General features: G+C 45.9%; 1 protein-coding gene across 12 annotated transcripts in view; it reads right to left on the bottom strand.

The window, feature by feature from the left end:
- Positions 1 to 13,645, bottom strand: part of TRAK1 (trafficking kinesin protein 1) — a 230,128-nt gene that overhangs the window by 18,103 nt on the left and 198,380 nt on the right. For all 12 annotated transcript variants that reach the window (XM_049862211.1, XM_049862204.1, XM_049862205.1 and 9 more), the window contains 3 exons: positions 11,389 to 11,465; positions 8,761 to 8,997; positions 6,561 to 6,877 (listed from right to left, as the gene is read on the bottom strand). In XM_049862211.1, coding sequence (XP_049718168.1) covers positions 6,561 to 6,877; positions 8,761 to 8,997; positions 11,389 to 11,465 — 631 coding nt within the window. The remainder of the gene's footprint in view (positions 1 to 6,560; positions 6,878 to 8,760; positions 8,998 to 11,388; positions 11,466 to 13,645) is intronic.

Below are 13,645 nucleotides of genomic sequence, written 5' to 3'. Positions count from 1 at the left end.
ACAGGCTCCCAGACAGTGAGCATTGGTTCACCAAGGGCATCCTCTGGGTGGACAAGAATCCCTTCTCCAAGCTATCATGCTGCACTTGGGAGTGTCAGGAAGGGAGCCAAGGATGCCAGGAGCCATTAAACCAAAAAACCACTGCCTTTGAGTAGATTCCAACACACAGCAACCCTATAGGCCAGGGGAGAACTTCCCCATAGGGTTTCCAAGGAACGGCTGGTGGATCCCAACTGCCAACCTTTTGTTTAGCAGCTGAGCTCTTAACCACTGCACCACCAGGGATAGTCAAGATAAAAGAGAAGTGGAAAGAAGGCAGGCTCTGGGTCCGGGAGCAGCCCAGGCATGTGAGTGAGCTGCAGAAAACCTCTGCTAGTCAGGAGTTCCTGACCCTTGAATGCACTCAGTGAGATCACCAACTCCAAAATGCCTCCAGGAAATAACTCCCAGAGACACTTTCAGCCTGGGGAGTCCTGAAAGGGTTTTGTAAGCAGAAATTTCAAATCTCTTTTTAAAAGAGGAAAAGTATTTTACACATGGCCAACACATTTAAAAGATTTTGTTTCATCCGCTCTGAGGTCCATCCAGTTGTAGGTGTGCACAAGTCCAACAGTAACCTACTTAACCCAAATCTACTTTACATAAATAGAAAACATTACAAATGGAGAAGAAAAAGCGGTGCATAAAATGAGAGAGGGGACATCAAACGCCCCTCCACTACACACCCGTTCTCCAGGTAAGACACATCTAGAACAGTGGTTCTCAGCTGGGGAGATTTCTCCCCTTCCCCACAGTGGACATCTGACAATGTCTGGAGACCTTTTCAGTTGCCACAACTTGGGGGGTGCTACTGGCTTCTAATGGGTAGAGGCCAAGGATGCTGCTAAACATCCTACAATGTACAGGTAGTCTCCCACATAAAAGGATTATCCAGCCCCAAATGTTAATAGTGCCAGGGTTGAAAAGCCCTGATCCAGGGCTATGGTTCTTACCTCTCAGATCCCTTGAGAATCTGAAGGAAACCATGGAGTCGCCCCAAAGAGAGCTCAGGTACAATTCTGTGTACACATGGTCAGGGCTTCATAGACATGCTAAACCCACTTCATGGGATCCTGAACCCTGGGTGGCACAGCACCATTGTTCTGAGAAGCTGCCCTATACTGAGGCATGCCTGCATGGCAACTTGCTCTACAGTATTGCATCACTCACTCCTCAAAACCACCCTATGAACTGTTACTGCCCAAATTCTACAGAAAAGGGAACTATGGTACCCTGAAGTTAAGCCACTTAATTAGTTGGTGGCACAGGGTTCAGATCTAAAGGCCCAGTTCTTTCAATTACCCTACACTGCTTACCCCCAAAACCTGCAGATTGGAGGGCAGGTGAGGGCATCGGCATCCTAGCAGGAACCTGGGTTAGGTGAGAGGCAGTGGTTGGCCCTCAGCTGCATACATGGCCAGTAGCAAAACCTCTAGGTGGGTGTCAGGCCCAGGAAACACCCGCAGCCTCTAGATCGGGCTTCTCATCTCCTGGGCCTCATTCCCACTGTATAATGGGCTCCTGATCATGTGCTCACTGGCTGGGCAGACACACTCCTGGCAACAAGGCTGCACTGGGGAGACACCAAAAAGGAGCTGCTAGGATGTCCAGCGTGGGGCCGCACATACCGGTCTGAGAAGGATAAGACGCAATGTAGCCACGGTCATTTCTACATTTGGAGGGGAAGAAAAAGACAACAGAGACTGTAAAGTGAAGAACAACGTCAAGGAAGTGTTGAATCTCCTTGTCATCCTGAAGGGGGCTTGAGATGTTTTCAATCCACTGGGGAAGAATTAGGTGAGGATGGAGTCTGGGCCTTGACATCAGTCCTGGAAGGCTTGAGCCCCTGTCTGTTCAACAGCCCACCCCCATCTCTCCCCACCTCATGGATGGACTTAGAAGAAAAATGACAAAAGGTTTGCTTTGTGGAGTAAAGGAGGCTACACAAATGCACGGAGTATGCATTCCCTGAGACTGTGTAACCAAGGAAACGCAATGTGACTGTAACTGAAAGACTGTGCTGAAAGGTACGTTGTACTTCAATTTTTACCCCGAGCTCTGGGCATCCATTTCTTACACAAGACTAGCCAACCTATACTGAGCACTTACAAAGTCCCTGATCCTCTTCTAAGAGAGCTCCAATTATTAACTCATCTAATTTTCATGATAACCCTCTTATTCCCATTTTACACATGAGAAAGCTAAATAGGGGAAGGCAAAGTAACTTGCCAAAAGTAGTATAGCTGGGAAGTGGCTGATCTGGGATTGAAATTCAGGCTGGTTTCAGTGTTCACCCTCCTAACCACATACATTGCCTCTCCACAGTGAGGAGGCCTCCTGCATGTCAGTCTTAGAAATCAGGCCAATAACACATCAAAACGGTTTTTCTAAGCCCCATACAGGTGTTTTCTACTCTGCAGAAGTGAGTATTGGCGAAAACCGCCTTGTACCTGATTGTGTTACTGAGTTACATCATGCTATAGGGCTCGCAGGCTATCTCTACCCCTGGCTGGAGTGTTTGCCAAGCCCAGCACCTGGGCCGAACACCTCACACCACACCTGCCTTGCACTGCTACTACCTAAACTGCCATGCAGGAATTTTACCCCTCTCTTGGCTGCCTGAAGTCCTTCCTTTGATACAAGAGGGCATAAAAAAATAGAATGTGTGGTTAATTGCCTCCATGAACAACTGCTTCCTTTGCCATGAGACCAGAAGAACTAGATGGTGCCCAGCTACCATTACTGAACATTTGGATCAAAGATTCTACAGAAGAATCCTGATCAAAAGGGAGAAAATGCAAAAGAGAATTTCAAATTCTCATGGAATCTAAACTTTCTGGAGCCATGGAGGCTGGACGAACTCCTGAAACTACTGTCCTGAGATACTTTGAACTTTAAACCAAAAATATCCCCTGAAGACTTCTTAAAACCTAACAGTAGGTTTAGCTTACCTAGTAAAGAATGTCTGCCTTGAGCATTACGCTCTTTTAATATCTGTCTATATGGGATCAAACTGACAACAGTAACTTGAAAGGCTAGGTAGGAAGCTTAGGGGGCAGCGAGTTTATGTTTACAGAGGAGGAACGACTCAGAAAACGAGAGTCAGAATGGTTGTACAAGTCAAAGAAGGTAATCAGTGTCAATGAACTGTACATGTACAAACTGTTGAAATGGTGTATGCTCTGATGTGTATATTCTCAACAACCAAAAAAATCATGTATTTAAAAAAAAAAGTAACTAGAACTGCCTCTTATTCAGAGCCCTTGTGGTCTCTTTCCTATCTGTTCCCCTCCCCCATCTCTACAACTCATTCCACAGCCTGTCTTCCTTACTTGTCTCCAATCAGCTACCTCCCACTGCCACTAGCTCAACATAAAAGCCACCCACTCCTCCCACCTACCAGCTACCTCCCACTGCCACCAGCTCAACATAAAAGCCACCCACTCCTCCCACCTACGTAAAAATGCTGCTGGGGTTAGGCAGCCTGGTGGGGTAAGAGAAGAATCGTTGTGTGCCTACTTGGCTCCAAGATAAAGTTCTGCAGAGCAAGGGTGTAGATAGCCTGAAGGATGTAATTACGGCCATTGCCCCATAGCCACTGTTTACTGTCCTTCCACATCCTACTGTTGGAACTAAGCAGGTCCATTTAAGTCAGAAAAGCTTCCTGGGCTTAAAAAGGTAGAACTAGCCCTGCTGGATGAAAGTTTCGAATTGTGTTTTTTTTCCTAATTGCGTATTAACTTGTTTACATGGAAACTCCATATCTTGGCTATCATTAACCAGAAAAGAACAAAATACAGGAAAAGTAATGCAGCTAGCTCAGCCTTTTTTTTTTTTTTTTTTTAACACAGATATATCTCTTTCTACTTCGAATGTTTTGGTTGTTCTTCACCTGATTAAAACTTGCAAGGTAAGATGAAAAGACAAGAGTGCTACATTCTTAAACACCTAGCCCAATCATGTTTGCTGACACCAATAAGCAGATGGCAGGAATAATTAAACAGGTAAGGGAGGCATAGATGGAAGATACGGACTGGCGATCTGCTATGATCCCAGCCAACATTCTCCAGGGGCCTCACGTCAGGTACATCTACCTGGGCTCCTGGAGATCATAGCAATCCTATCGGCTTCTTAGCGAGCCAATGGAGACTCATGTGAGAACATGGCCCCACCACAAAGCTGGTGCAGATCTCAGTGTGGTAAGGCAGCCCGTTAGACCTGAGCTGCCAGGATAGGGGCAAGTGTGGGGAACCTAAATTTCAACAAGCACCTGTTAGGTGCCAGGCACAATACAAAACACATCATCACATTTATGCCTTGCCACAATCCCCTGTGGCAGATGAGAGCCCTGCCTGACAAATAACGAAAACAGGGCTCAGAAAGGTATATTAACTAATCCAATGCCACAGAGCTGAACAGAACCCAGAGTCAAACAGACTTCCGTGTCAGCACTCCAACTTACCAAATTAAACACAGTAACACAAAAAATAATTGTGGAAGCAGAAAGAGAGAAAATATTGGTTGTATTTTTAAAATCTAAGAAGTCAGAGAACTACAAAATGGAGCTAAAGGGATTTATGTCGCAAGGATTCTTTACAGGCCGTAGTGGTTAAGACATGGCTTTTTAATGGTAGTGATTTAGCCCCCAGGGAGTCATACTGCAATCTATTCAGATTTCTTCTTAGTCCCCAAAATAATACTATCTAAGTCACAAGATTAAAAGAGATAAATTGGTAAAAACAAATAAGAAAAACAAAACAAAACTCTGCAACGTGCTTGGAAAATGAATCCAAAAACATATTCTTAGATGAGCTAATAAAACACAGAGTCAAATATGGAAAGCAGACAAAACAGAGATGATAAACTCCAATGACCTTTGAGAAACAAAGGAAAAAGAAAAGAAAGGCAGAAAGTAAAATTGCAGAAATGGAAGATTTTATTGAAAGAAAAACACATAATTGTGGATCAGAAAACAATCGCAAAGCTTACAACTGAATAAATAAATTAAAAAAGAGTGAGCCGTCCTTTCCTGAAATCTAGGAAGGACCTAAGTTATACAATTAAAAAACAATCATGAATGCAGGACAGCCCACCCTCTTCCTTCCTTGGGAGATTAAGGGACCCAGCGAGGTCGTGGGGGAACTTTGGCAAGCACAGCCTCACCCTGAAGCATGCTCCCTATTGCTCCCAAGGGGTGAAAACTTACTCTTAGGAGTGGGAGGCAGAAATAATCATATTCTTTTTATGCATAAAGCACAGATATACATATCTGTAAGCAGTGTATCTGTGGTATTAAAATTTCACGGAGGTGGCCATTAGGAAAAATTGTCTAAAAAGACTCCTTGGCGGGCTGGAGTGGAGGCAATGGTTTAAGAAGGTTGAGAAACATTGCTTTATAGGAATTCTGATTTGGCTTTGTGTCAGAACTGTAACACAGAATTCTAAAATACTTTCTCATAAACTCACATGGGTTTCCAAACTAAAGGAGAAAAAATTAAAAATGCACACACTTGGTGGCTCTCTGGCAGAGTTTAAAAAAAAAAAGAAAAAAGTTGCCATCAAGTTGATTCCAACTCATGGCAACCTCACGTGTCAGAGTAAAACTGAGCTCCATAGGGTTTTCAGTGGCTGCCTTTTTGGAAGCAGACTACCAGGCCTTTCTTCCGAGGGACCCCCGCAGGGGTTTGAACGCTAACCTTTCGGCTAGTAGTCCAGGGCAGTGGAAGGAAAAGGGAAAACGTTTTACACTGCTTTTTTTTTTTTTTAAAGCGTATAGGGTCGCTATGAGTTGGAATTGACTCAACAGCAATGGGTTTTGTTTTGTTTTTAAAGCAAAAAGAAATGTGAGTTTTTCTGAGTTTAACCATCTGGGGTGCTTCTGATACTAAAGAAGTGAACTGGCCCTGGGAAGGGCTGATTTAAGTCAGGTGGAAACTCCTAGCCCCCAAATTACAGACACCCAGGAGACTTGCTCAGAACACTGCACCTCAAAGCGCCTGTATATGACGATCAAGCCAGAGCTTGTGGGTAGACAAACCACTCTCATGTAGTCATGGAAAAAATGACCTACAACGTTTGCTTTGTATCCCCACTCCCTGACACCAAAATTCCTGAAAAGTCAAAGCATTTGTTCTTTACACTCCTCAGACCTGTAGGCACGACTGAATTAATTTCTGAGTATTTCGGCAGTGCCGCTGCCTCTCTAAAAGATTTTTAGTGCTAAGGTTCTAAATGCAAAAGAAATGAAGCTAGAAAGCTGGCACCTGCGTTCTTCTCTTTGGTTCGGTTTGGCTGAGGTTAGCCTCTGTTTTCTTTGTGTGCATTTTCAAACCTGCAACCCAGAGGGAGCCAGGTCTAGGGCCCGAGCTACCCTCAGAGGAACTCAAACCAGCAGCGCGGGTGGCTATCTCTGAAGAAAAAGGAGTAGGCGTTACAGGGGTTCCCCGCTTTTCGGTGGTGGATCAGGGCCCACAGGGAGTCGCTGAGGAGGACAGAGAGGGGCCGAGGCCCCTTGTGATCACCTTCCAGCGGCTTCACGATCTGAAGCTTCTCAGGCAGGTAGGAGCGGCTGCTGAAGGACATGCCCGAGAAGCCGGTGAACTCGGAGAAGCGGGAGTGTGTGCCGAGGGACATGATGCTCTCCGTGGGCGTGAGGGAGCCGCTGAGCAGCTCGCCCTTCTCCGCCAGCTCCCTGAGCTTCCGTTCCTGCTCCTCCTCAAAGAAGCGCCTCTCCGAGAGGTAGTTCTCCCGGCGGAGGGACAGCCGCCTCAGCGCCGTCTCCAGGTCGTGGGAGCCGGGGGTGCCCGGCGTTCCCGGCTTCTTATTCCGGTCCTCGTTTCTGGAGGAAGGGGAGATGGGGGTTAGGGTGGGGCGTGCAGTGGGGGCACTAAGTGCAGTGAAGGACTGACCTGTAAATGTAAAATGTGTGGAGTTTTCTGGCAGCTGCAGGATTTTCTAAGGAACCCAAGACGAGCCTTTAAAATTTAGACAAAAATGGGGAGACAACATGCATGCCCAAAAGAACTTTTCTTTGTAGACATTTTTTTCGGTGGCTGGCAGCATTCAGGTGGGACAAGAATTTGCACATTCTAAATATAATTCAGTCCCAAAAGACATCACCTTTGTGAACCTTTAGGAGGAAACTTTCGAGCCATAATTCCTGGTTACCACAAGGGCAGGTGGTTCAAAGGGCACTTGGGTTTTGAATTCAAGGAGCTGAGCCAGGCTACCACCAACGACCACCCTGACAAGGAACACAACAGAGAGTACCAAACAGAGCAGGAGAAAAATAGACAACAGAATTCAAATTCATGTAAAAAGACCAGACTTAATGGTCTGACAGACTGGAGGAACCCAGAAACTATGGCCCCCAGAAGCTCTGTTAACCCGGAGCTGAAACCATTCCTGAAACCCACTCTTAGACAAATACTAGACAGGACTATAAAACAAAAACAATACATGTGAGGGACATGCTTCTTAATTCAATCAGATACATGAGATCAAATGAGCAGCTCCTGTCCAAAAGCAGGATGAGAAGGCAAGAAGGGACAGGAACACAACGAATGGACACAGGGACCCTGGGGTGGAAGGGGGAGTGTGCTGTCACATTGTGGGGACTGCAACCAATGTTCCAAAACAATATGTGTGTAAATTTTTGAATGAAAAATTAACTTAAGCTGGAAACTTTCACCTAATCCAAAACCCACTGCTGTTGAGTCAATTCTGACTCATAGCGACCCTACAGAACAGAGTAGAACTGTCCCACAGGGTTTTTACGGAGCGCCTGGTGGATCCGAACTGCTGACCTTTTGGTTAGCAGCCGGAGCACTTAACCACTATGCCACCAGGGTTTCCACTTTCACCTAAATTAAAAAAAAAAAGGGAGCTGAGACCTGAACACTGAACAGAAACCCATCAGTCCAGAAGAACTGACATCATTCAGTCTGGGGAAAACAGTGCACAGAGTAGCCAATGGGTGTGGGGGGAATGGGAGACGGGGCTGGTTCTGCAGGGCTTCAGGACGATGAGAAACTGACAACCCCTCAGGGATGCAGGATATGACGGACGGTTGCTGGGCCCCTGATTCTCTGCACCCCTCCTTCTGAAGCAAACCAGACTGCAGTCACAAGACAGAGAACCTCAGTACTTGTCATCCTTTCAAACATCCAAGCTACAAAGGGGTTCACAAAACCAATACCTATTCTGTAGCACACCAGTGAAGATTAACAGAAGAAATAAATCCCCATGAACCCTCCCTTTAGCATTTTACTGAGAAGCAGACTCTCTGGTGTCATCTTGTTTGCCACCAGTAGATGCTGTCGAGTCGATTCCGACTCATGGCAACCCCATGTGTGTCAGGGTAGAACTGTGTGCTGTGGGATTTCCAATGGCTGAGTTTTTAGAAGTAGGTTGCCAGGACTTTCTTTGAGGCACTTCTGGGTAGACTTGAAGTTCCCACCTTTCAGTTGGCAGCCGAGCACATTAACTGTTTGCACCACTCAGGAAACTCCACACGTGTCATCTTGTTATATTTCTTTAAACTATTTAAAAGATCAGTATCAAGGATAAGCATAAGCTTGGTGGGTTGGTAAAACAGACTTGAGAACTGTAAGGTCTGTTATCATTCAGGTGATTCTTGCCAACCTCCCTCTTGGGATTACTGGACCTATGGTTCAAGCCATACTCCCTCTCCCCACAAAAGAAAAACTCCTGCTCACACACCCCAGGTCAGACGGTTCTGTTTCGAGGATGATGCTGTTGGTCTTGTTGTCGAGGACAACGTTGCTGACATCACTGCCGTAGAAGCTGGACCTGGGGGTGCTGACACAGCTGGACAGGACGGAGTTCATGGCTGAGGACTGGTTGGAGCCGGGGATGTTCATGGGGGAAGGGGTCAGGGACCTCTGCTTGACGACTTGGTTGATGTTTCTCACAGTTTCAAAGACACGCTTCTGGTGACTAGGAAGAAGGCACAATATCCGTGAATAAGCAAATGTAGGCATGACCTTGGAGCTAAAATCTCCACAAATGGTCAACTGAGGTGCCAAAGAGGCACCTGGCCCACAACGAACCCCTAAGCACCAGCTTTCTGGTAGTTTCACATGTGTCTTAGGGTGCTCATTACTTCCTCCACAGTATGAAATTTCAATATCCACTGAAGTCAGTGCTGTAAATACATGGTGTGTCCTAAAGGTGACACTAGCAAGACTGATATTTCTTTTATCTCATCCCTAAAGGTTGACCTACAAATAAAAACGCTTACATATTACTTTGTCTCCAGCTGTTATTACTGTTGTTAGTTATCGCTGAGTCCATTTCGACTTAGCAACCCTATTTAACAGGGTAGAACTGCCCTAACGGGTTTCCTAGGCTGTAATCTTTATGGGAGATTACTAGGTCTTTCTCCCATGGAGCTGCTGGATGGGTTCAAATTCGCCAACTTTTTGGTTAGCAGCTAAACTCTTAACCGTTGCACTATCAGGGCTCCTTGTTGCCAGCTAGTGTTCTCATTTTATGGTATTAAATTGCATGTAAGCTCTACGAGGACAGGAATGTTTGTCTGTTGTGTTCACTGTTCAGGACATAGTAGGTGCCCAATAAACAGCTGCAGAATGAATGTTTGTTGACTATTCATATAAAAAGAAGAAAGACTTAAAATTAATCTTAAACTTGTAGAATGAGATGATAAACACTAGATTAGTCCTTTTTAAAGGCAGAACCACACTTTGATGCTAACTGGTACCCTAACTTTTAAAGAAGAAAAAGGCAGGCACATTTCTAGAACGGCCACTTCCTTCTGTGACACAGGGGACTTTACATGTGTATGGAGGCTCATGGACATTTTCCAGTCTGAGGATGCCACCTAAGTTCTATCTATGAGACTTGGGTACAGAGAAAACACAGTGAAAATGGGTCCACAGGTTCCTTATAAACACCCTGGGGCAGGCCAAGTGCAAGATCTGCAGTTAGGGAGGGAGACAGCACAAGCCACCACGTCCTTAGGTATGTCCAGAAGGGAGATGGAAGTCTTGTTCCCATCCCTGGGAGAGCATCTCATACTGTTCTGCTATTTTCCTTTTCCTAATTGATGTTAAAAGACATTACACAGTACACAATACTGGGGAAGCCAGCACAGCCTTTACAAGGCAAGGTCATGGCAGCTCCATAGATACATCCAAACTCCCTGAGGGACCAAATTGCTGGGCTGAGGGCTGTACAAGCCATGATCTTGGGGAATATCTAGCGTAATATCATAACATAGTTTATAAAGAATATGTTCTACATTCTACTTTGGAGAGTAGCATCTGGGGTCTTGAAAGCCTGTGAGCAGCCATCTAGGATACTCCACTGGTCCCACCCCTTCGGGAGCAAGAAACAATGAAGAAAACTAAAGACACAAGGGAAAGAGTCCAAAGGACTAACAGACCACATTTACCACAGCCTCCACCAGACTGAGTCCAGTACAACGAGATGGTGCCCAGCTACCACTACTGACTGCTCTGACAGGCATCACGATGGAGGGTCCCAGACAGAGCTGGAGAAAAATGTAGGACAAAATTCTAACTCAAAAAGAAAGACCAGACTTGCCCGCCTGACAGAGACTGGAGAAACCCTGAGAGTATGGCCCCGGACACCCTTTCAGCTCAGTAATGAGGTCACTCCTGAGGTTCATTCTTCAGCCAAAGACTGAACAGGCCCATGGAACAAAACAAGACTAAAGGGACAAACCAGCCTTGGGGCAGGGACTAAAAGGCAGGAGGGAACAGGAAAGCTGGTAATAGGGAACCCAGGGTTGAGAAGAGAGAGTGTTGACATGTCATGGGGTTGTTAATCAATGTCACAGAACGTGTGTACTAACTGATGAGAAATTAGTTTGTTCTATAAACCTTCATCTAAAGTACAATAAAAAAAAAAGTCGAAGAATTAAAAAATTTAACACTGTTAGAGCAAAAAAAATAAATAAAAATAAAAGTAACATTTTTCATGAAAGGAGAGAGACAAGAAATGCTCAACTGCGGAACTAAAGAGGCACCTGGACCACAATGAACCCCCAAGCAGCACCAGCTTTCTGCTACTTTCACTTGTTTCTTAGGGTGCTGGTTGCCTCCTCTACAATGTGATGGGGGCTGTGCTAAGAAAATGGGAAAGGCATCTCCCTCCCTCCCCAACTTCCTGGAACTCCATCATAAATATTTAAAACCCAATGAGAGGAGCTGGGGTGTTGTAGGCCCTTAATCTGGACAGGAAAGGACCATGGTCACCACTGTTCGTGTCTGAGCCCCAAACATTGCTAGTTCTGATCACCATAGGTCTTTGGGAAGTCTAGATATGAAAGCTGTTAGGCCGTACGTGACATCTGGAGACTCAGGCTCTTCCAACTGCAGCTCCTTGCGCATCGTCCCCTCGATCTCCGCGGCCAGGGAGTCCTGGTAAAAGCCAGAAGACAAACAGCAAGTGAGCAGCAATTCAAACGCTCTGTTTCTGAGACAGAGGACTGCAGCCAGGCTAGCTGCAGGAGCCTAAACTGGAGCACATGAGGCCCAGGGATTTCCACAATACCAGGTTAACAGCATCCTCTATGCATCAAAGACCTTGGCTGGGCAATCCCCAGGGCAGGTCCTGACCACAGCAGGCACCAAGAGAAACTAAGTGGAAGGCCCCTTCGTTACATGCAGCTGAGTGTCTAAAGCAGACCCTTCTGTTCCCTTTGCTAAACTATGGAGCTGCAACCTCACAAGGGGATTGCAGCTGTTCTTAGATGCCGGTGAGTCGATTTCAAGTCACAGTGACCCCATGTGACAGTAGAACTTGCCTGTATGGTTTTCTAGGCTATAATATTTACAGAAGGAGCCCTGGTAGCATAGTGCTAAAATAAGCACTTGGCTGCTAACTGAAAGGTCATTGGTTCGTACCCACCAGCCATTCCACGGGAGAAGGATGTGGCAGTCAGTTTCTGTAAAGATTACAGCCTTGGAAACCCCATGGGGTAGTTCTACTCTATCCTATAGGGTCCCTACGAGTCGGAATTCGCTTGATGGCAATGGCTTTCGGAATCAATGGGAGCAGATAGGTCTTTTCTCCCACAGAGCCGCTGGTAGGTTTGAACTGCCAATCTTTCAGTTAGCAGCCGAGCTCTTAACTATTACATCACTAGGGCTCCTTCCACAAGGGGATAAGGAGAACTTTTTGGGGGGTGGGGTGAGGAAAGGTGGGAGAAGGCTGTTGAGTATAATGCAGATGGGTGAATTTCCAAATCCCACCAAGGCTTATGAATGCTTACAGATGAAATGGCGGCCCACACAGATCCCCCCACGGCTCACCCAGGGTTCTGGCACAGAGACAGCCAGCCGGCTGCCTGACGGGCACCCCTCCCTGTGCCGCCTACCAGTTCGGTATGGTAGAGCCTAAAGGACAATGTATGAGGTAGAGCCTAAAGGACAATCCTTCCCACGAATGCAGTCAAAGCTGCCGAAAAGCCCAGGTGTGTGCAGAAAAGCTCCTGCTGAGGCCTCACAGGAGGACACCCGTGTAGGCACCAGCTCAGGGTGAGGGGAAGGGCTGAATCAGTGCTAGCAAGAGAACTTCCTGAGATGAGGGAAATGGCCCATATTTGCGCTGTCCAATATGGAAACCTCTAGCCTCAGGTGGCTACTAAACTGGGTCCGTACAACTGAGAAAATGAATTCTTAATTGCACTTCATTTAAATTAATTTAAATTTGAACAGCTCCATGTGATTAGTAACTTCCTCAAACACTGTGCCCTCACGACTCCAGGCACCCATTCCCACAGCCCCATAGCACACCAGGCTGGGACCAAGTAGAGAGACTCAAAGGAGCTCAGCAGGAAGACGGACCAAGCAAAGATTTGGACCAAATAAAGCTTTAACTTTTTTCCAATTCTTATTCACAAATAATATTTCTTAATAATTTATTACCTACAGATTGCCATTAAACATAACCCCTGTGGTAAAGGGCTTCCCTAGATGAGTCTGACATTTTTAAAGCTAGCTCATTTTTCTTAATACTGTCATTCACCATATACTTTACATTCAGAGCTCTGTGTGATCAGAGCAGGGAGGAAGGGGCCTTTATACAACTTAAGAGAAATGAAATATCAGATTACAAAGCCATCCTGAAATAAAGTCACAAGTTAGGGTCTGTGAGTGTTTTGGACCAGGATCGCCCTCTGCCAGTCCAAGGAAGGCAGTGGGGCCCTTCTACGAATAATATTTTTAAATGAATTGATAAAATAATTAGGCTTACAAATAGTCACATGGAACTACTCGCTAAAACATTAACAACGACCTTTGTGACTAATGGACTGCAACTACCATGGCCTCCATCAGACTGAGTCCAGAACAACTAGATGGTGCCCGACTACCACCACCGACTGTTCTGACAGGGATTACAATTGAGGGTCCCAGAAAGAGCTGGAGAAAAATGCGGAACAAAATTCTAACTCACAAAAAAAGACCAGACTTACTGGTTTGACAAGAGACTGGAGAAGCCTCAAGAGTACAGCTTCCAGACACCCTTTTAGCTCAGTAATGAAGTCACTCCCGAGGTCCACCCTTCAGCCAAAGATTAGACAGGTCCATAAAAACAA

The sequence above is a fragment of the Elephas maximus genome, chromosome 20 (genome assembly GCF_024166365.1).
Source record: "Elephas maximus indicus isolate mEleMax1 chromosome 20, mEleMax1 primary haplotype, whole genome shotgun sequence".
Taxonomy (NCBI): Eukaryota; Metazoa; Chordata; class Mammalia; order Proboscidea; family Elephantidae; genus Elephas; species Elephas maximus.
Note: the sequence above shows the minus strand (reverse complement) of the source record. Positions and strands in the feature narration are given on the sequence as shown.